Genomic DNA, 24,772 nt, shown 5'->3' on the forward strand with positions numbered 1-24,772 from the left:
CATGGAGTTTCGTTTGTCATAAACAAATCGGGGGGGGGGGGGGGGGGGGGGGGGGGGATCATTAATGAACGAATGATTTACTTTCCGTATCGAGAGAACACTTAAGTCCTGGGATATTTCATGGCGACCAAACCGTAAATAATTGCAAAGATATTTCGTTAGATTCCCTATTTCCTCCTTGGGCATCACTACCGTCAGAAGAACCCAGGGGCACTACAAACGACCCTGAATCATTCCGTGCTCACTACAATCAGAACTTTTATACAGCACTTCCATGTAGTTTTGTGTTTCATAAAGCAGTGGGCTTCAAATATTCAGCACGTTACGACATGTAATATCAGTACTTTTAATATTAAGATTTGCGATTTTTACATTTTATCATACTGTATATATTTCCAGGACTAAGGACCAGGAATAAAACGGACTTATCATGCTCGAAAATAATAGTTAAATAAATAAGTATAATCTACCTGTATTAACCTCAGTTTACCTGAGCTACCTGTTAAACAAATGCGCGCAAATGTAATCAAAAGCTGCGCGCAAACGTAATGATTTTATTTTATTAATAAATTTAAGTTTGCGCCTCCTCCCTAACAAACCTATGACAGACCTAACGTATGTCGTAATATATATCTTAGGACTCCTAACGTATGTCCTAATATTATATCTTAGGACTCCTAACGTATGTAATGATAGATATCTTAGGACTCGTAACGTATGTCCATAATATATATCTTAGGACTCTCAACGTATGTCGTAATATATATGCTAGGACTCCTTACGTATGTCGTAATATATATCTTAGGACTCCTAACGTATACCGTGATATATATCTTAGGACTCCTAACGTATGTCGTAATATATATCTTAGGACTCCTAACGTATGTCGTTATATATATCTTAGAACTCCTAACGTATGTCGTAATATATATATTAGCACTCCTAACGTATGTCGTAATATATATCTTAGGACTCCTAACGTATACCGTGATATATATCTTAGGACTCCTAACGTATGTCGTAACATATATCTTAGGATTCCTAACGTGGGACTCCTAACTTATGTCGTAATATATATCTTAGGACTCCTAACGTATGCTATAATATATATCTTAGGACTCCTAACGTATGTCATAATATATATCATATGGCTCCTAAGGTATGTCATAATATATATCTTAGGGCATGTCTTAGACGTTTTCAAATCCAGGCTACTGAAGTTTTGCTTTACTTTGATATAATAATGCAGATTCTTTTAAGTAACCTCATAGCTAATTTACGAGGAATTCATATTTTTCAGGTTTTTTAAGCATGACTGTTATGTATACAATCACGGGAAATTACTATTATTTGCGGAAGAAATTTGAAAATTTTATGTACTTAATTCAAAAATGAATTAGTCATTATAGAGTATTTAGGTCAGTTTGTATTGTCCTTATATAAGCAACTTGTAAATATAGTGCATAGCATTCCGAGAGTGAATCAAATATGCGATATTTGTGAATTTTGAGATGCAAGCGGTTTTCCTTCTTATTTGTTTTTGGAAAGGTCTGTATAAAAGTATAATTTGTGTATCTAATTTCTTTTAAAAGAGGTACAGTTTTACTTCTTTTTTTAAATTGACAATTTATCAATGTGTATGTTAAATATCTTTGCTTTTACACCTTACGTGTTTGGTTTTTTTTCTGTAGTATATTAAATTTGAATTCTACGAGGAAAAAATATTTTTCTCTAATTCCTAGATAAAATTTCCTTTTACAAATTGTATGTTTCGTTTGATTAGGAGCAGTAATATGGGCTTTTGATGACTACTGCAACCAGACGCATAAAAACAAAAATGAAACGACTGCTACAATTGGATCGACGAAAATTTTAAAATGTCCCGTCGGCAAACAGGTTAATTTGTTTGCTTGGGAGAAATTCAATGTAAACGACACAATCGCAGACGGTACCAAAATAAACCCAAATTATCAACACCTAAACAAGTTTGCTATTGACAGCCGTCAAAATGAAAACAATTTGATAATATCTAATATATCAACTGCTGATGGTGGGAAGTACTGTTGTGAACAGACAGGTTTCCGGTGCTGTGTACTGTTATACGTAAAAGGTAATTCGTTTCTTATTATTTCTCGGGTGGTTTAGGAAGGTAAATAATAGTAAGGAAATGTCGTATGTTTTGTCAATGAGACAACTGTCCATTAAAGTAATGTTAACAATAACTGGTCTTCGCTAATGAGTAAAACCTATACCGCATAGTAAGCTAAGTCAAAAGGATGATAAAATGTAAGACAATTCAAAACAGAATACTAATGGTCTGATTTAAACTACAACAATAAACGAAAGCTATATCAAGACAGGCAGTAACCTAAGACAACCACCATAATGCAGGCTCCTGGCTTGAGACAAGCACAGAAGGAATGTGGTGAGGTTAAACATGTTTATTTGCGCTCAAAACTCTCCATTATAAGGAGCAGAGCTGTAACAACACAACATAAGAACAAAAAAAGTTAGTTGGAAAGGACCTGACTGATGAGATCGTTACTAAGCACAAACAACAAATAACACTACGACAAACGATCTAAGGGTATTTACAGTTACTAAAAGCTATGTTAAAGACCAATTTCAACTAATAAATAAAAAATGTTACGCAGACTAAAATATCAATCAGTATACATCCAATGAATTCAGTGTACAGAGTTAAAAGCAGCCAGAGAAAAGCATGATATTCTACAATGTCAAACTATCATTATATACAGGGTGCACTAACATATACGTGTTAATAACTGAATAAACAATACAGCAGTCTGTATGTATCAAGTTAAACTGCAAGCACTGTTATTTATGTTCTATATATAGCACGCTTTTTACGAATTAACGTATTTAATTCACAAAAAGCGTAGCTTTGACTGGATTTAATATGTTAATGAGTAAGGCGTGGCTATATATGATTTGACACATTAATGGGCGATGACACATGTCAAAGGTTAAACTTAACTGTACTTTTCATAAATTACTTATTAAAACTGTTGCACAAAATTATGGTATCAATACATCTTACATGCGATGATACACTTTATTTAAGGTAGTATTACCATGAGATAATCAAGTACACAACTCTGTACGTAATCGGTCAATTCAACTTTGGATCATTAAAAAACACGTGTTCTAATTTCGCAGGTGTACTTGGGCGGCGGTGATTGAAAGTTTATGTGAGGTCGAAGGTTTGAATTGACCAATGAAAACGACCGTTCCTTGGCGAGATGATCGAATAAAGTTTGTTTGACTGATTACGTCGCACAGCCTTTCGCTAAGCTTGGCCGCAGTTAAGTGTAAATATGTCAATCAAAAAGTGGCGCTTTCAGTGTATGTTCACTTGTTTTTGTTAATATGTCTTTTGATTGAGTTGAGCCATTTCAATTGATATTTTATAGTGTGTCTTTCTATGTTGTGATGTTACACTATTGTTTCAGGTAGGGTGAAGGGGGCGCCTATTAAAACGTTTCAAACCGCTGCATTTGTTTGCACCTGTCCTAAGTCAGGAACCTGATGTTCAGTGGTTGTCGTTTGTTGATGTGGTTCATAAGTGTTTCTCGTTTCTCGTTTTTTATATAGATTAGACCATTGGTTTTCCTTTTTGAATGGTTTTACACTAGTCATTTTTGGGGCCCTTTATAGCTTGCTGTTCGGCGTGAGCCAAGGCTCCGTGTTGAAGGCCGTACTTTGACCTATAATGGTTTACTTTTACAAATTGTGACTTGGATTGAGAGTTGTCTCATTGGCACTCATACCACATCTTCTTATATCTACTTTCTTTGACAAAACGTCTCTTAATATCAGAAAATGAATTCATGGATCAGATTGTTTAGTAGTATTTGATTTTATGATACATGCACATATGTAAATGAATTGTTGACGCGATATTTTCATCAAGGTTTAAAGACCAGAGTGAGATTTATGTGTTTTTGAAATTGATTATTTTGTAAAAAAGGGGAGGGGTTTTTCACATGTCGCGCCGTAACTCAAAAACGATTTATGATTATTGCTTAAAACTTTACACACTTCTTGGTTATATTAATCTGAAGATCTGTATAATTTTTGGTTTTGATTCAAAATTTTATTTTTGAGTAATTGAGTATTTTGTAAAAAAAAAAGGGAGAGGGGTTTTTCACATGTCGCGCCGTATCTGAAAAACGATTTATGAGTATTGCTTAAAATATTACACACTTCTTAGTTATATTAATCTAAAGATCTGTATACTTTTTGGTTTTGATTCAAAATTTTATTTTAGAGATATTGAGTTTTTTGTAAGAAAAAGGGGGGTTTTCACATGTCGCGCCGTATCTCAAAAACGATTGATGATTGTTGCTTAAAATTTTACACACTTCTTAGTTATATTAATCTAAAGATCTGTATACTTTTTGGTTTTGATTCAAAATTTTATTTTAGAGATATTGATTTTTTTGTAAAAAAATGGGGGGTTTTCGCATGTCGCGCCGTATGTCAGAAACTATTTATGATTATTGCATAAAAATTCACACACAAGACGACGGGCGTATCATGCGCTCATAGCGCAGCTGTTTACTTAAACTTATTGTGAATGTATTCTTCCTTTCCCACCATCAGTAAAAAGATCGATTAATTGATGGATTGTTGATTGCGTAAGGTCCAGAGACAACTATTTTAAGCATGCTCAATTTACAGAGACATACTTTTGAAAAGTGGAGGAAATGAAACGACTGAATATCCAGAGACGTATTTTTGGAATATCCATTTTGACACGATAAACAAGTATCCACCAAATTATCAATATTGCCTCTTCGTTTAGACCACATTAATCCTTTTTGTAGCTCTCCTCAGGCATTCATTTGCTTCAAGTTTATGGAACCATTTTTAATTTAAGGTTAGGTTTACAAGTTTGGCTACTGTAAGGGTAGGGCCCCCGCCCCCTTCCCGAATTTATGTTTTGATAAATTGTTGTATATGCATTTTATTTAAATTTATTCGGAAATTTTATGGTCATAGATTTCATTTTTTAATAACAACTTCTGAGATGGAAGTTAGTGCACTGGTCTAAGCTCCTCCCATTCTTTGCCTTTCTTATGATAAGATGTCAACAGCGGGATAATAAAGTGAAATAACTAAAAATATCATTCAGTTGATGCACTCCTCTAAAAATAACAGAAGTAAGCTCACTCGAAGATCAAAGGAAAAAATAACATTCATGTTATAATTAAAAATATTTCTACAATGTTAAGTTGATAACCTTTAGGAATAAGACTATTCAAGTGATCAAATAGTGTATGTGGCTCGTTTCTTAATTGCGGAGCTTTATGAAAAGAAAAACATCACTGTAAAATTAGGAAGTGCTATTCTGATTGTAATAAGATTTTTAAACGTACAGTGAAACTTCCTAACCAAATTTTTGAATCTATGAAGAAGTTTATTGAGGGTAATGAGTTATTAGTGGAAACGAATTCCTGGACTTATAATTTATCAGTTATACATAGATGACATTCATTTTTAATACAAACATAAATATAGCGAACGATTTGGAAATAAATCATCGGAAAAAAGGGCCAGGGGAACATCAGCATCCAAAAAAGGAAAATTAACAATATGGAACTAAATTTTTTTGTATTCATCTTAGTACGTTGTTTTTTGTTTTTTGTTTTTTTCTTTCTTTCCCTTTCTTGTTTTAGTTAGTTTTTATGATAGCAGATCTTTAAAATATATAAAACAAAACTTCCCAAACTTGAGATGATGTAGACTTTGACATATTTTGTCACATGTGTCGTGTTTAAGGCTATTTTCTGATCTCTGATACCTTTTGGTTTTTGTTCTTTCATGTATCATTGGCATATTATCTGAGCTCTGGCATATTATGTAGTACCGTACACCTGCTTTTATACAAAAGTAAAAAAAAAAAAAAAAATTTAAACTTAATTAACTTAATAAAGTGAATTTACATCATACATTTTGCTTGACAAAGCTGAACAAATCAAAGACGCCAGCGTCGTTCGTAATTCCGGCTCTTACAGCTAATTGATTAGGTTTTACATATCATGGAAATATGTTGCATATTTTATCCAAAAAATAACTGATGCATAACATAATAAAGATTTACTGTTTTACCTAATTTAAGCACGCACATATGTATGACTCGTTGTTTGGTCAAAGCATACCCCCCCCCCCCATGAGAAACATCTCACATTTTCATAAGGTCAAAATCAAAGTCTGTATGCAGTTAGCTCGAATTTTTGGCTTTTTGCTATAGTTTGCATCATTCTGAATGGATTGTCATGACCTTAAAAGTATAAATTATCATCCAGACAAAATAGTTTTGAAAATATCCATTAGTTTTTAAATGAAAATATGAAAAAGCATCTCATTGGAAATATTTTTTAATTAAGATTATTAGGACTATTCTGAACTGCTCAGACTCTCACTCTTTAGTTTGTTTGTGAGTAAGGAAGTTTTACAAAGTTTCAAAAACTTATTTACTCTTTATTCTGCATAAAACCTAATCATCAAAGCAACTTAGTAATAAATAATACCTTTTAATCTATACCTATATTGGAAATCATAGTCAGCCAAGCTTTAATCCGTGGAAATTAAAATTATATGTCGGATGATCTGACCGAAAAATATAAATCATACAGTAGTGGCTAGGAGGAGACAGCACAACTGTCGACCGAACAAAACATTATTCTCTTGTATAACTGCATATATAAGCGGCAGATGATTCAATTGTATACATGGAAGGATTAATTATAATTTTTGATTGTTACAGACAAAAGGTACTTTAATTTCCCACGGTTTTACCAACGTTTGTCTTTTATGTAAACGCATGCGCTCAAATAACCACTAACTATCATGAACAATGCACCTGAAACGACCTGCATTGAATAGAGGTATGCACGTCGGTTATCTAAATCATAAATAAGATTAAAGCCAATTCATAAACATTTATAGTTATTTCTTTTTTAATGCGTGACAACATGCCTCTCCTCATACACTTATTAGCATTAAACCGCCTTGGTGGACTCGTGGTAGCGTGTTCGCCTGTAGTGCGGGAGGCTTTGGGTTCAAACCCCGGCCGGGTCAAACTAAAGACTTTAAAATTGATATTTGCTGCGTCTCCGCTAAGCACATTAAAGAGTAAGAGCAAAGACTGGTCCGCTCGGAGTCAGAATAATGTGTCCGGGTAAGGTGACATGACTTCCTGCGGACTGTTACCTTGTGAACTAGCACGCACGTTAAAAATCCGGTTCAGCGTGTAGGTCTAGTGCAATGCAGGGTTAATATTCATATTACATTAACATGTTCTCGTCCTGAATATGCATATTAATTTGCCGCTGGACACCATCATCATCATGGATTAGCATTTAAATTATTATATATGGAGGAAATGATGCGTACTTTTATTATTTTTTTTTAATATACTAAGTTATTCAAAAGAAAAAAAAGAGTCCCATACATGTGGAACCTTACACGTAAAACACACAGTTCATGCGCAATTGTTTATGTAGTTTCTCTCATTATACTCATTTATGCCATTTCAATGATCAGCAATATGTCATATATATTCGAATTCTTAACATTAAAAAAAAATAAATCTTTTTTGTTTCATTACTCATTAAAAAAAACATGTTAATTCTAGATTATTAAGTTGTGTACACAATGGAATTCATCTTATAACTCTATATTCCAAAAGAGGCACACTTTAATTTCTAAAGCAGTTTTGTTAAATCGACCACGTTCAAAAGCTATGATAATTTTGTTACGTATTCTTATTTTGGTATAGTTATTTTATAACATTTTTATCTAAATTCAATAAAAGCTACTTTTAAAGTTTGTTTTTAACTTAAAATTTTGTATAGGTTGTTGACTTAATTCCGTAAATTAATTTTTCATCATTAATAAGACAACTTTCCAAGATATATTGTAATTTTTATTGATCATGTTGATTATAAACAAGAACATTGTAAGTTTTTTCACAGTAAAGCATATTCGCCTAATTTTTTTTTTTGTTTTTTTCTACATACCTGTATGTTATTGGAATTCTAACTTATTCAAACCAATATCGATTTAATAAACGAGATTTCTGATAAACGATTTTCCCTCATGTGCGAATACGACTTTATAACTATATTACAAGGTAAACGAGATTTCTCGTTCACGGATGTTTCTTCAATAATTTGTCTCACAGAATTATAACCCGATAGCTCAATAGTATAAGTTACTGGTAGCGAGTGTTCGTCTTGTACGTTCGCTCTTGATTTTCGACAACTGACAATCTTGAGAACGAACAATACAGAATAATGATAATTGTCCGAAGCCTAGAAGCGAAAAGGGACGAGGATATATTAACAAAGTTGATTGTCACTTTTAATCGATGTAATTAAATTCGATTATAATTTGTATCGACATAAATATATCGTCATCTACTTCAAGTCAATATATTTAATATCGGATTGTTTTGATATAACACAATATTTCGTAATATTTTTCATAACTTATTGCGTTATCGCCACACAAGTCGACATAGAATATATCGATATGTATGATATAACGCAACAAGTCATTAGCAACAACAACAAACTAGAGGCTCTCAAGAGCCTGTGTCGCTCACCTGTATTTACTGATGCTTTGGAAATCTTGTAAAATAAGGTTAAAATCATAATTAATAGTATTAGATATTAGGTATTATAATGATATCTAAGATAATAACAAAACACTGCAAAATTTTTGTAAAATTACGAATTCAGGGGCAGCAACCCAACAACGGGCTGTCGGATTCGTCTGAAAATTTCAGGGCAGATAAATCTAAATCTGATAAACAATTTTTGCCACCTGTCAGATTTGCTCTAAATGCTTTAGTTTCAGAGATATAAACCAAAAACTGCATTTTACCCCTTTGTTCTATTTTTAACCATGTCGGCCATGATGGTTTAAAGGCAGGGTCATCGGACAAATTTTTTAAACTAGATACCCTTATAATGATTATGGTCAAGTATGGTTAAATTTGTCTCAGTAGTTTCAGAGAAGAAGATTTTGTAAAAGATTACAAAAAATTACGAAAAATTGTTAAAAATTGACTATTAAGGGCAATAACTCCTAAAGGGGTCGCCTAACAATTTTGGTCATGACAACTTATTTGTAGATCTTACTTTGCTGAACATTACTGCTGTTTACAGTTTATCTCTATCTATAATAATATTCAAGATAATAACCAAAAACTGCAAAATTTCCTTAAAATTACCAATTCAGGGGCAGCAACCCAACAACAGGTTGTCAGATTTGTCTGAAAATTTCAGGGCAGATAGATCTTGACCTGATAATCAGTTTTACCCTTGTCAGATTTACTCTAAATGCTTTAATTTCAGAGATACAAGCCAATAGCCATGGCCGCCATCTTGGTTGGTTGGCGGGGTCATCGGACACATTTTTTAAACTAGATACCCTAATGATGATTGTGGTCAAGTTTGGTTAAATTTGGCCCAGTGGTTTCAGAGGAGAAGATTTTTTGTAAAAAGCTAACGACGACGGACGACGACGCGGACGACGACGACGACGCCGACGACGACGACGGACGACGGACGACGGACGACGGACGACGGACGACGGACGCCAAGTGATGAGAAAAGCTCACTTGGCCCTTCGGGCCAGGTGAGCTAAAAATGATACCTATACGCTTCCGTACCAAGCAATGCATTTGCTGATATAACAAATAACCAAGATTGATGAAAAGTTTAAAAATCTAATATATAAAGACAATTTAACACTAAAATCGCGGTATCTTCTTCTGAAAATTTAAAACGGGAATGTTTAATACATATTCATATTCGAACTTAACTTTACGGGATGAGACTGGATGCTGGATTCGCACTAAAATTGCTCATAATAGATAAGTTAAGTCAATGAAGGTTTTTGGCCTCAGTGCAATAAGCTAGTTTTAAAATACTCTTTCAATTTACATACTACAAATTTAAACGTGAACGATTGTTTAAAAGTTTTTTAAAATAACAAAAACTGTACACTTGTTGTACTAAAAATTAATTCTTAGCTGCTTTGAATGTGTACGAAACCAACTTATGAACCTTCTTATTGTCCATTTGTCTAAATAATTTGGATAAAAAAAAGAAGTAGCGACTACTAACAGTACATAGAAATATTGTGTTTCAACGTGAAAATCATCAAATGAGTACGCGTGAAAGTTTAAAGCTACGCTTGTTGATAAATGGTCACGTTTTGGCATCAATATTTGAAATTGAATTAAATTTCTTATTTGGCAATGAATCGAATTAGTTTTTTTTATTGTAACGTACCAAATGTTCAATACGATGAGCATTTTGGAAATTCTAGGAACATTCGTATTAATTTTTGAGAATATATTTTTTTAATCGCCTATTTAACATTAAACAAAAAGGGATGCCTATTTAGTGGAGTGCCTTTTTAACTAGTATGCGAAATATCGACCGATTTTTAAAACCCTATTTTGACATATTTGTTAGTCGGAAATATTGAGCATAAGCAGCTAACACATATTTTCACGAGCGTTTCTGTTAATAAAGACAAACATCTAGATTAATTATATATTAAGTACTTGCATGTGCTCTATATTTTCGTGTCCAATAAACTAGTAATAATTTAAATTCAGAGTAATGTTTGAACCAATCAAGAAGAAGGATGACCAGTTACTCTAAAATATCCATCTCAGACTAACCACATCACTATCAAAATGTACCCGACACTCATAAAATAACTATCTCTCCAGCAAGTGTACAATTCAATTTTGTGAATTTTGTGAATTGTGTATTCAGAAATGTTTTGATTCTAAAATCCGAAACGTAAATCATATGTAAAGAAAGATATATTCAAATCAAACATTGAAACTGAATAATATAAAATTAAAATACAACTTACCAGTACCTAAACTAAACTAAATAATATTGTTCATACGAGGTTTAAATATATACGTCTGGACATCAAGTCTCTAACACACAAAAAATCCCCGCGAAAGCTCAGGGACAATACCCTGGCTAAATATGATAGCTTAAAATTAAATATAGGAATTGACACGACTCATAAACCTTTCAAAATGTATTAAATTAAAAGAAATTACTCTATGAAAAAATCATAAAAAATTAAAAAATTGAATCTCTTCACTTTTCAAAAGTCAAAGTTTTTAAACTCATTCTATTGTGAAAAGAAATTGGCAAATAACTCAATTCAAACTTAATGATTGATTGATTATTTTGTGTTTAACAACACTTTCAACACTATTAGATATCTCTCACTCTCATATACGTTTTTCTTTTTCTCAAATTAAATTTTGTCCACTTTTAAATGAGTTTTGGATCATGAACTTAAAACTAGATAAGAAGGATACGCATTCCATCAGTTCAGTATGCTTATTATTAGGCCTTTTTACGCGCATGCTATTCTTAGTTGATAGTTGTGGGTAGGTAGTAAACCCCAATAGAGACAAGTGCCATGTTTTCCCTTACAACTGAGGAAACAAAACATGTATTGTTCATTCCAGTTTCAAAAACCAGAGGAAATTATTAATGCTTTAAAAAAATTTAATTTTACCAATTAATGTGTTCTCACATATTAACCTACTTGAAAAAAACCAAATGCAGTTTCCTGAACTATACAATGAGACAACTGAAGGTTATATTTCCTATTCGAGTGCTACGAGGCTGGTCGTAGTCATTTAGAGAAACGTTATAAAAATTCATGCAAACCTTTCTATGTATTTTCTACTTTATTTTCTTTCTTTATTCAGAATTTAATAATTTTATTAATAATCTATGCGAAAAAAAATGTTAAAATATAAGATGGCCATGCCAATCTGGTTTCGAACTGGAGAAGGGAAAATATTTCAACAAATATACCTTCAAAATGAATCTGAAAATACTCAAATATTATTTATGTAAATTTTACCTATGATTCAGAGGCACCAGAAGTTTCCGTTATTCAGCTTGATAATGGTTCTTTGTTGTGTAATGCAACTGGTTTTCCAGATAACATAAGCTACTCAAGATGGGAACACAAATCACCAGAGCGAAAACACCTACGATATTTAAAAGGGACAGAAAATGGAATTCTTAATTTTAACACTTTGGACGGGAATACTGGGCTTGATTCTACGTACAGTTTGGACGGGATCTATATTTGCAAGGTTGTGAATCACATGACAAAAGATGGAGACACAAATTTTCAAACTGGGTTTGCAAATGTTCTGTTTAAAGGTAATAACAAATATCAGTACGTTTAAAGTAAGCCTTTAACATAACATTAGCTCTATTACTTATATCTTCCATATATTACTGAAGAGATATGTTTTTCAAATCATAATTGAAGTATTAAGAGCCATGATGTCGTTATTGAATAGTTCATTACTAAACTATGTTTCGAAAAAAAAGTAATCTTATAAATTATTCATGGTTTACCTTTATTCTGAAATCTAATAAATAATGTTTTTCAAGAGAATTATTAAAGACTAGCTGCGGAACCGTAGCTCATAGGTTCTTATTATAATTTTTGACAATTTGGGGACCATAGAGCTACGGATTTTTCCTATTTCAAAACGTTCGGAATTGCGACCCAGGTTCAGGTCGCACTTATTTCCCAAAAAATTATTGTTTATCGCCTGTGCGTAGCTTGTCAATGTATATAGTTCGTTTCGTTAGATATTTTTCTTGGATATGACGTACCTATTGATGTTTGAAAATTCATTTCCTTGACACTATTATCTAATTATTTCCTTTTGTATACATTATCCGCCTATTTTGTTCAGCCGTATTGAATCTCGTCATGACGTCATTAAAAACAAGAACAGATAACTCTTATAGAAAAACACGTGTTGGTTTGTTTACGTGATCTTTTATTCGATTTTCATGACTTTTTGAACGAAAGAACGTTATATTGATCATTAATACAAAAGAAAACAATAATTTCTCCCTGCATTTTAAAAATTCGTGTAATTAGTGTTCCTAAGCCTGTAAAACACACAAATCCCGTTAAGTGACAAGTACATGTAACAAACCAAAAATTGTTTTCCTATTCTGTAGGTGTTCTTCACCTCCCACAAAGGAGATCGACGATATTAAGGTTATCTTTTCTTGTTTTTCCTGACGTCACGACTATATTCAAAATGACTGAACAAAATAGGCGGAGAATGTAAACTAAAGGAAACAAGCATTCTGAGAGTATTGCATGGCAATACATAGTCCCCTACCTATTAAGAATTCATTGTACTGGAACAAAATGCTAACTTGATCTATAACTTGTCATGATGTAAAGTATATAACAAATATCAAGTCAATATTTTCAAGCATGACGTAAAAAAGTGTGGAAAACTGATTATTTCAGTTAATTTTCTAAAGTCCAAGGACCATAAGTTTGCACAAAATCATTAGACCGGAACAAAATTCGAACTTGATCTGTAACTTGTCATGATAAAAGTATATACCAATTATTAAATCAATATCTTCAAGCATGACAAAAAAAGTGCGGAAAACTGGTTTATTTGAGTGAATTTTCTAAGTCCAAGGACCATAACTCTGCACAAAATCTTCCGACCAGAACAAAATTCGAACTTGATCTGTAACTTGTCTTGATAAAACTATATACCAAAATTCAAATAAATAACTTCAAACTCGAAGAAAAAAAGTGTGGAAAACTGATTTGCCGGACTGACGGATGAACAGACAGACAGACAGACAGACAGATAGACAGACAGACAGACAGACAGACAGATAGATAGACAGACAGACAGACAGACAGACAGACAGACAGACAGACAGACAGACAGATATGCAGACGGAATGCAAACCTAAAGTCCCCTTCGACTTCGTCGGTAGGGGACTTATAATTAAATAATAGTGACAAGGAAATGAATATTCAAACATAGATAGGTACGTCATATCCTAGAAAATATCTAACGAAACGAACTGTATATTGACAAGCTACGCACAGGCGATAAACAATATTTATTTTGGGGAATTAAGTGCGACCTGAACCTGGGTCGCAATTCAGAATGTTTTAAAATAGGAAAAATCCGCTCTATGGTTCGCAAATTGTCAAAAAATATGATAAGGACCTATGAGCTACGGTTCCGCAGCTAGTTTTAAATGATTCTCTTGGAAAACATCATCAAATCCTAAGTCATCATCACAGTATGATATGATTTCTCAATCTTTGCTTTTTCCTTTTCTTTTTATTTAGAGTTCGTATAGTATCCAATAAATTTGTTCGTTTTACATGCATGCTTATATTATTATAGTATGTATATTATTATATTGTAATCTGTCGAAGACTAAATAAGTATGATTTACGTGTGTCTCATCCATTTTACTACGATTTAGCAAATACAATATGTTCAAACTAGATCCGTGTTTAAAACATAGTACATGCTTTTCATAGTTTTGGTCAAAGGTATAAATCAAGTATTATTTTTATAGTCTTAAAAGATAATAATCAAATGATTTTGAATGAAAAATTATATTATGATTTAGAATAATATATGTTTGTTCGACACGTGGCTGATAAAATTTAAAGATAGCACGATAGTATTTGCATTCCAGAATTTAGGTTGCTCTTTTGTTTACCCTACTTAAGTCACTGTATCTGAACATTATGATTGGACAAAAAATACAGTATCAACTGAACATACTTTCCCAAACTGAGGGATGAATCAGGTGTAGAAAAATATGAAATAATTTTACATACAGATGAAAATGAATTTTTGAGAATTTTGTATTCACTGCACGATAAAAGACCTAAAAGCACTAGTGGCCTTAGGTTCTTAAAGATAGCAAAAAAAGTAAACGGTCATGATACATATTCAAATTTATTTCTGAATAGTAAAATGAAAGTACTTCAGTTAACTGTGAATGTAGAATTTTTGACAGTGTTAGAAAGTGGCGAAAATTCTAAAAAGGCTATCATTATCCCTTATGGGCCAGGAAATACTACCGTGCCACCTTAAATACAACCAGGGTTAAAAGAAATCAAGTTTATTTATGCTAAAATTGTGGTTCTTGTCTCCCTTTTATTTAATATTTCCATCATTTAATGAGAAATTCTAATACTTTGAATTAAAGACTAGCGACATTTCCGAGTCAATTTTCCTTTTCTCTCAAATAGGTGGGACACAACGGACTTATCATGGGATACTATTTGTATTTAGGAATTTATAGTATCAACTTCTTCGACTGCTTATTTAACCTTTCAGTATTTGTCGTTTTTGTGGTCAACAATTTAATATAAAAATTCAAAAAGCATATTTTTTGTAGTCCATTTTTTTAATAGTTAAAGTATCTTAACAATCAAAACACAGGCGCTTGGGTGCAACAATTCAAGATTCAAGACTCAATATTTTATTATAGTCTCACCACATACAATTACATATATTTACACAAGAAAATATTCATACAGGTACATAAAACAGATAACAAGAAACATTACATTAAAATTGTATGTGCCAATCTTAAAAGATTTATGAGATACTGTACAAGCAATTTTTCTTTTTTGTGTGATTATTTTTATTTAGTAAATTTTCCATGTTCAATCTTCAATGCCTTGTAGAAAATAAGAATAGAGGTGCAGCATAAATATAACATTATCATTGTTATATCGTATGGATCATAAGAGCCAGGACACATTAAATAAGTTGATATATTTAGAATATTTACTACCAAAAAAATCAAAACCAAAAAGAAAAAAAAGAGAGGACTGTGCCCCCGGTTCTTGTGAATAAAAACTCAATTGTTCAAATATGTTATAAGATTTATAATATCATTTTCATTTAAAATAGGAACTCCCGAATGTCTTCGCGAAACTGTGGTAACTGATTATGCAGATGGTTCTGTCAAATTACAAGTTGACGTTTACAGTTCAAGTAACGTATCTTATAACTGGCTTGATTCGGAAGCGGAACTGCTTGTAAAACAGTCTCCAAAACACAAAGTAACAATAACTGAAAGTCAAACAATGGTAGAAATGTATAACCATCAAGTACAACTGAATTCAACCAACATTGTTTTGGAGATGTCAGGTGTTGATCAGCAAGACAGGAGAAGCTACATGCTTGAAGTGTCTAATGATTATGGGACAAGTTACTGTACAGTCATATTACCAGAAAGACGTAAGCGTATATAAGATACAACACAACAGAGTCACCTATAATAAAATCTTTAGTTTGACTTGGAAAATTTCGTTATGTGCCTTTTTCAAGTCAGACGCCTCAATCCAGGGGTCATAGTTAGTTGCCGTCATTCGTAATTATTTTTATTCTATTTTTTTAGGGGTAGCGGGTTTGTTTAAATAAGGCTAGAGTCTTATATAATATGGGTTAAGCTTATCGTCGAAAGCCATATGGTGAGCTGAAGTTGATTACATCCTCGTCCTGAGGTCAATGGAGGATTATTTTCTCACTCGCAACTATACCAAAATCTCCTGCTTTTTGATATTCATTCTAAAGAGATATAAGAAGATGTGGTATGAGTGCCAATGAGACAACTCTCCATCCAAGTCACAATTTGTAAAAGTAAACCTTTAAAAGTCAAAGTACGGCCTTCAACACGGAGCCTTGGCTCACACCGAACAGCAAGTTATAAAGGGTCCCAAAAATGACTAGTGTAAAACCATTCAAACAGGAAAACCAACGGTCTAATCTATATACAAAACGAGAAACGAGAAAACTAAAGATCTACATAAATGACTTTTCATATTTGAGAATTTGATTTAAAAGCTAGCAAATTTAAACTGTAGACTCAGCAGATTTTCGATACCCAACAAGGACAGAAATCAAAACTCATGTGGCTACAGTCGCTCTTGATTTTCGACAACTGACAATCTTGAGAACTAACAATACAGAATAATGATAATTGTCCGAAGCCTAGAAACGAAAAGGGATGAGGATTTCCCAAGCAATGCATTTGCTGATATAACAAATAACCAAGATTGATGAATAGTTTATTAATCTAATATATAAAGACAATTTAACACCGAAATCGCGGTATCTTCATCTGAAAATTTAAAACAGGAATGTTTAATAAAATTGAAAATAGACATGGGGAATGTGTCAAACAGACAACAACCCGACCAAAGAGCAGAAAACAGCCGAAGGTCACCAATGTGTCTTCAATACAGCGAGAAAATCCCGCACCCGGAGGCGTGCTTTAGCTGGCCCCTAAACAAAAATATGTACTAGTTCAGTAATAATGGACGTCATACTAAACTCCGAAATATATATAGAAAAAAAAAGAAACTAGAATTAAAAATTATACAAGACTAAGAAAGGCCAGAGGCTCCTGACTTGGGACAGGCGCAAAAATGCGGCATGGTTAAACATGTTTTTTGAGATTTCAACGCTCCCCCTATACCTCTAGCCAATGTAGAAAAAACAAACACACAGCAATACGCACAGTAAAACTCAGTTTAAAAGAAGCCCGAGTCCGATGTCAGAATAGATAACAGAAGAAACTAAAAAAAATGACAATGATTCATACATTAACAAAGGACTACTAGCAGTTGCTGACATTCCAGCTCCATACCTCTATTAAACTGATTGGAAGATTATGTCTTCATCATGTGAATATCAAGCACAATCCCTCCCGTTAGGGGTTTAGTGTCATATCATCATAAAATATATGAGAAGAACATAACCCGTATCATGCCTACAACTGGTTTTAGAATAAATGTGTTTATTTCCGATGCAAAGACCCTACAGGTGAATCAATATTAAAGCCAAAACATGCCATCTTTAATGACCTGACAACAGTATCGTAACTATATCTTTTCTTAATAATTTATATTCGAACTTCACTTTACGGGATGAGACTGGATGCTGGATTTGCACTTAAATTCCTCATAATATATTAGTTAGGTCAATGAAGGTGTTTGGCCTCAGTGCAATAAGCTAGTTTTAAAATACTCTTTCAATTTACATACTTAAAATTTAAACGTGAACGATTGTTTAAAAGTTTTTTTAAAATAACAAGAACTTTACACTTGTTGTAATAAAAAATAATTCTTAGCTGCTTTGAATGTGTACGAGACCAATTTATGAACCTTCTTACTGTCCTCTTGTCTCTAAATTCGTAAAGAAGGATAAAAAACGAAGTAGCGACTACTAACAGTACATAGAAATATTGTGTTTCAGCGTGGGATTCGTCAAATTAGTACGCGTGAAAATTTAAAGCTACATATTCATATTCGAACTCCACTTTACGGGAAGGGACTGGATGCTGGATTTGCACTAAAATTGCTCATAATATATTAGTTAGGTCAATGAAGGATTTTGGCCTCAGTGCAATAAGCTAGTTTTAAAATACACTTGCAATTTACATACTACAAATTTAAACGTGAACGATTGTTTAAAAGTTTTTTTTTTAAATAACAAGAACTTTATTCTTGTTGTAATAAAAAAATAATTCTTAGCTGCTTTGAATGTGTACGAGACCAATTGATGAACCTTCTTACTGTCCTCTTGTCTCTAAATTCGTAAAGAAGGATAAAAAACAAAGTAGCGACTACTAACAGTACATAGAAATATTGTGTTTCAGCGTGGAATTCGTCAAATCAGTACGCGTGAAAATTTAAAGCTACACTTGTTGATAAATGGTCACGTTTTTGCGGCAATATTTGAAATTGAATTAAATTTTTTATCTGGCAATGAATCGATACAATTAGAGTTTTTATTGCAACGTACCAAATGTTTAATACGATGAGCATTTTGGAAATAATGGGAACATTCGTTTTAATTTTTGAGAATATTTTTTTTTCAATCGCCTATTTAACATTAAACAAAAAGGAATGCCTATTTAGTGGAGTGCCTTTTTAACTAGCATGCGAAATATCGACCGATTTGTAGCAACAAAAACACTGAATAACCGGGTTTTGTTTTCATACACATGATACTTTTACTCAGATGCATAGACCCTATTTTGACACATATTTGTTGGTCGGAAACATTGAGCATAAGCAGCTAACACATATTTTCACGAGCGTTTCTGTTAATAAAGACAAACATCTAGATTAATTATATATTAAGTACTTGCATGTGCTCTATATTTGCGTGGCCAATAAACTAGTAATAATTTAAATGCAGAGTAATGTTTGAACCAATCAAGAAGAAGGATGACCAGTTACTCTGAAATATCCAGCTTAGACTAACCACATCACTATCAAAATGTACCCCAATTTCTTCTTTGAACAGACACTCATAAACTAACAATCTATCCAGTAAGTGTAGAATTCAATTTTGTGAATTATGTGAATTGTGAAATCAGAAATATTTTGATTCTAAAATCCGAAACGTAAATCATATGTAAAGAAAGATATATTCAAATCAAACATTGAAACTGAATAATATAAAATTAAAAAACAACTTACCAGTACCTAAACTAAACTAAAGAAATATTGTCCATACAAGGTTTAAATATATACGTCTGGACATCAAGTCTCTAACACGAAACAAATCCCCGCGAAAATTCAGGGACAATACCCTGGCTAAATATGATAGCTTAAAATTAAATAGAGGAATTGACACGACTCATAAACGTTACAAAATGTATTAAATTAAAAGAAATTACTCTAAGAAAAAATCATAAAAACTTAAAAAAATGAATCTCATCATTTTTCAAAAAATCAGTTTTTAAACTCATTCTATTGCGGAAAGAAATGGGTAAATAACTCAATTCAAACTTAATGATTGATTGATTATTTTGTGTTTAACAACACTTTCAACACTATTAGATATCTCTCACTCTCATATACGTTTTTCTTTTTCTCAAATTAAATTTTGTCCACTTTTAAATGAGTTTTGAATCATGAACTTAAAACTAGATAAGAAGGATACGCATTCCATCAGTTCAGTATGCTTATTATTAGGCCTTTTTACGCGCATGCTATTCTTAGTTGATAGTTGTGGGTAGGTAGTAAACCCCAATAGAGACAAGTGCCATGTTTTCCCTTACAACTGAGGAAACAAAACATGTATTGTTCATTCCAGTTTCAAAAACCAGAGGAAATTATTAATGCTTTAAAAAAATTTAATTTTACCAATTAATGTGTTCTCACATATTAACCTACTTGAAAAAAACAAATGCAGTTTCCTGAACTATACAATGAGACAACTGAAGGTTATATTTCCTATTCGAGTGCTACGAGGCTGGTCGTAGTCATTTAGAGAATGTTATAAAAATTCATGCAAACAACCTTTCTATGTATTTTCTACTTTATTTTCTTTCTTTATTCAGAATTTAATAATTTTATTAATAATCTATGCGGAAAAAAATGTTAAAATATAAGATGGCCATGCCAATCTAGTTTCGAACTGGAGAAGGGTAAATATTTCAACAAAAATACCTTCAAAATGAATCTGAAAATACTCAAATATTATTTATGTAAATTTTACCTATATGATTCAGAGGCACCAGAAATTTCCGTTATTCAGCTTGATAATGGTTCTTTGTTGTGTAATGCAACTGGTTTTCCAGATAACATAAGCTACTCAAGATGGGAACACAGATCACCAGAGCGAAAACACCTACGATATTTAAAAGGGACAGAAAAAGGAATTCTTAATTTTAACGCTTTGGACGGGAAAACTGGGCTTGATTCTACGTACAGTTTGGACGGGATCTATATTTGCAAGGTTGTGAATCACATGACAAAAGATGGAGACACAAATTTTCAAACTGGGTTTGCAAATGTTCTGTTTAAAGGTAATAACAAATATCAGTACGTTTAAAGTAAGCCTTTAACATAACATTAGCTCTATTACTAATATCTTCCATATATTACTGAAGAGATATGTTTTTCAAATCATAATTGAAGTATTAAGAGCCATGATGTCGTTATTAAATAGTTCATTTCTAAACTATGTTTCGAAAAAAAAGTAATCTTATAAATTATTCATGGTTTACCTTTATTCTAAAATCTAATAAATAATGTTTTCCAAGAGAATCATTTAAGACTAGCTGCGGAACCGTAGCTCATAGGTCCTTATTATAATTTTTGACAATTTGCGGACCAAAGAGCTACGGATTTTTCCTATTTCAAAACGTTCAGAATGGCGACCCAGATTCAGGTCGCACTTATTTCCCAAAAAAATCATTGTTTATCGCCTGTGCGTAGCTTGTCAATGTATATAGTTCGTTTCGTTAGATATTTTTCTTGGATATGACGTAATAATTTCTCCTTGCACTTTAAAAATTCGTGTTAATTAGTGTTTCAAAGCCTGGAAAACACAAATCCCGTTAAGTGACAAGTAAACAAACCAAAACGTGTTTTCCTATTCTGTAGGTGTTCTTCACCTCCCACATAGGAGATCGACGATATTAGGGTTATCTATTCTTGTTTTTCGTGACGTCACGACGATATTCAAAATGACTGAACAAAATAGGCGGGGAATGTATACAAAAGGAAACAAGCATTCTAAGAGTATTGCATGGCAATACATAGTCCCCTATTCATTGTACTGGAACAAAATGCTAACTTGATCTATAACTTGTCATGGTGTAAAGTTTATAACAAATATCAAGTCAATATTTTCAAGCATGACGAAAAAAAGTGTGGAAAACTGATTATTTGAGTGAATTTTCTAAAGTCCAAGGACCATAACTCTGCACAAAATCATTAGACCGGAACAAAATTCGAACTTGATCTGTAACTTGTCATGATAAAACTAAATACCAATTATTGAATCAATATCTTCAAGCATGACAAAAAAAGTGCGGAAAACTGATTATTTGAGTGAATTTTCTAGGTCCAAGGACCATAACTCTGCACAAAATCATCAGACCGGAACAAAATTCGAACTTGATCTGTGACATGTCATGATAAAACTATATACCAGTTATTAGATAAATATATTTAAGCATGACAAAAAAAAGTGCGGAAAACTGATGATTTGAGTGAATTTTCTAAGTCCAAGGACCATAACTCTGCACAAAATCATCAGACCGGAATATAATTCAAACTTGATTTGTAACTTGTCAGGATAAAACTATATACCAAAATTTAAATCAATAACTTCAAGCACGAAGAAAAAAAGTGTGGAAAACTGATTTGCCGGACTGACGGATGGACAGACAGACAGACAGACAGACAGACAGACAGACGAACGGAGTGCAAACCTAGAGTCATCTTCGACTTCGTCGGTAGGGGACTAATAATTAAATAATAGTGTCAAGGAAATGAATATTCAAACATAAATAGGTAAGTTATATCCTAGAAAATATCTAACGACACGAACTATATATATTGACAAGCTACGCACAGGCGATAAACAATATTTTTTTGAGGGGAATAAAGTGCGACCTGAACCTTGGTCGCAATTCCGAACGTTTTAAAATAGGAAAACTCCGGTCTATGATTTGCAAATATGGCTTTGTTTAAACTCTTCTAGTTCATATATTAGAAACAGGGTGGGGGTATAAAATGTACTGTTAAAGAAAATTTAGAGTATATGTAGTGATTCCTTTTAGGCTTTAATTCTGATAAATAAGTATTGTTGTGAGAAATTGGTTTTCAAGCGTTTTCTATTTTAATAAATGTTTGCATAGGTTGCACTTTGTAAATACAGCTGTTTCACAAGCCACGCCTCTTTTGGGGAGATATATAATATTCATAGATATTTAATTTTGTTTACGTACTGGTTCCCAGATATGATCTCTATGTTTTATCTCTTAGAGAAATAACTTGGGAATGTTACCAGTATAAAAACAGATGGTAGCGCGAATATTGAATTCTGAGGGACACCCAAAGTGGAGGTAGGGATAGTACAGAATTTTAGTATAAGTCTGAACTCTTAGAAGTTCGGGTCATATAAATGTTGAAAATATGCCGCACAGCCCTATGTTTTGACCTTTGAATAAAAAAGTAGTGCATATCAACTTTTCGTTCAAGGATATAATTTTTTTCAAAACTTCATAGTAAAAATGGCACAGCTTTAGCCGCAAAAGGAGTTCCTATGGGAAATTGCATTGTCTATATTTACAGAAGTGCAACCTATAATGACCTTAATATCAATTAAAAATAATTAAATACAATTGAAATTGAAAACAAAACGAAACCAAACAAAACAAAACAAAACAAAATTGAAAACAAAACGAAACCAAACAAAACAAAACAAAACAAAACAAAACAAAATAAAATAAAACAAAACAAGAAATAAACAAACAAACAAAAGAAATAAAACCAAAGTATAAATCTAACAAATCGTGCACTAAAAATACTATCTTACTGTTGGAAGTATCCATTGATACTGGAACGGATCCATCATCAAATCCTAACTCATCATCACAGTATAATATGATTTCTCAATCTTTTTATTTAGAGTTCGTATAGAATCCAATAAATTTGTTCGTTTTACATGCATGCTTATATTATTATAGTATGTATATTATCATATTGTAATCTGTCGAAGACTAAATAAGTATGATTTACGTGTGTCTCATCCATTTTACTTCGATTTAGCAAATACAATATGTTCAAACTAGATCCGTGTTTAATACATAGTACATGCTTTTCATAGTTTTGTTCAAAGGGATAAATCAAGTATAGTTTTAAAGATAATAATCAAATGATTTTGAATGAAAAAATATATTATGATTTAGAATTATATTTGTGTGTACGACACGTGTGCTGATAAAATTTAAAATACAACCAGGGTTAAAAGATATCAAGTTGTAGCCTTTTCATCTAAATTTGGGTTTTTAATGTAAAATTAGAATAACAGGTAAAAAAGCTTTTGTGAGACCTCGAAATTGAAAGTATTATCCTTTTTCTTTTATTTAACTATTGTTAATCAATAAAAAATCACAAAAAAATAATTGTACTTTGGTACTGGCTGTTATCAAAGGGAGACAATTCAATCTCAATCTTAATTTGTTTTAATCACAGGAGAGATAAATCTTGTTACATGAGGAGTTATCTCATCAACTATAGTCTATTTTTTTAAACATCTTCTAGGTATTTAGTTTGCTTACCCGTGTTTTATAATTAGTTCCTCACATTGGAACCGCAAAGTAAACTTTAATAAAAAGCCTTAATATTTATTTGCTATGTAATCTTTGTGGATTTAAAAAAAAAGATTCATTATAGGGTAATAAGGGCGCCTTCAAATAAATAGGCAAGAATGACAATTTAAGACATTGAATTATTAAAAATTCAATTGAGTGTATGAAAGTCTGAATCTTTTTCAATTTATTCTATGGAAAATTTTAAAAGTGACTATGAATTTATTGCAAGATTATTTATTGAAAGAGTACATTTTTATTATTTTGACAACACATTTGTGAAGAGATATTTTGTATTGTTCTTGTATGCGTTGAGGCCATATATATATATATAGTTGACAGTAAAAAATACGCATGGGAGTTAAAAACGAGATGTGTTAAAAAAAAAATGGCCATTATTAAAGCAAAAGTCCTGACTCGTAATTTTTGCATATAGGAAACAAATCAGGTAGTATAATATATTTTGTAGCCAAATGGTGGGTTGTTAATGGGTGCGAGTCATTGTGACACTGATAAGGGGGTGGACAGAATTATGGGAACTATGGAATGAGAGGGCTGGAATTGGGAATTGGATAGATGAAAGCTGGAGTCAGGGTGGTGTTAACCGTGAGGAAAGGGTTGTTATAACTGGGATAATTCATGTTGACGAAAAAATAGGAGTGCAGAGGAACAGAATACGGAGTGAAGTAGGAGTTTGGGGAGGGAACTGGGAATCAATGATCCCTGTCCAC

At 32.3% G+C, this 24,772-nt stretch overlaps 1 protein-coding gene across 3 annotated transcripts in view; it reads left to right on the forward strand.

Annotated features, from left to right (window-relative positions):
- Positions 1-1,431: 1,431 nt before the first annotated feature.
- Positions 1,432-24,772, forward strand: part of LOC127701020 (uncharacterized) — a 34,661-nt gene continuing 11,320 nt past the window's right edge. The window contains exons 1-5 of one of the 3 annotated variants that reach the window (XM_052204783.1): positions 1,432-1,548; positions 1,784-2,110; positions 11,964-12,260; positions 15,830-16,159; positions 20,448-20,744. In XM_052204783.1, coding sequence (XP_052060743.1) covers positions 1,512-1,548; positions 1,784-2,110; positions 11,964-12,260; positions 15,830-16,159; positions 20,448-20,744 — 1,288 coding nt within the window. In that variant the 5' untranslated portion in view covers positions 1,432-1,511. The remainder of the gene's footprint in view (positions 1,549-1,783; positions 2,111-11,963; positions 12,261-15,829; positions 16,160-20,447; positions 20,745-24,772) is intronic. The other 2 variants (XM_052204786.1, XM_052204784.1) reach the window with 2 other exon arrangements.

Source organism: Mytilus californianus, unplaced genomic scaffold (assembly GCF_021869535.1).
Source record: "Mytilus californianus isolate M0D057914Y unplaced genomic scaffold, xbMytCali1.0.p SCAF_5, whole genome shotgun sequence".
Taxonomy (NCBI): domain Eukaryota; kingdom Metazoa; phylum Mollusca; class Bivalvia; order Mytilida; family Mytilidae; genus Mytilus; species Mytilus californianus.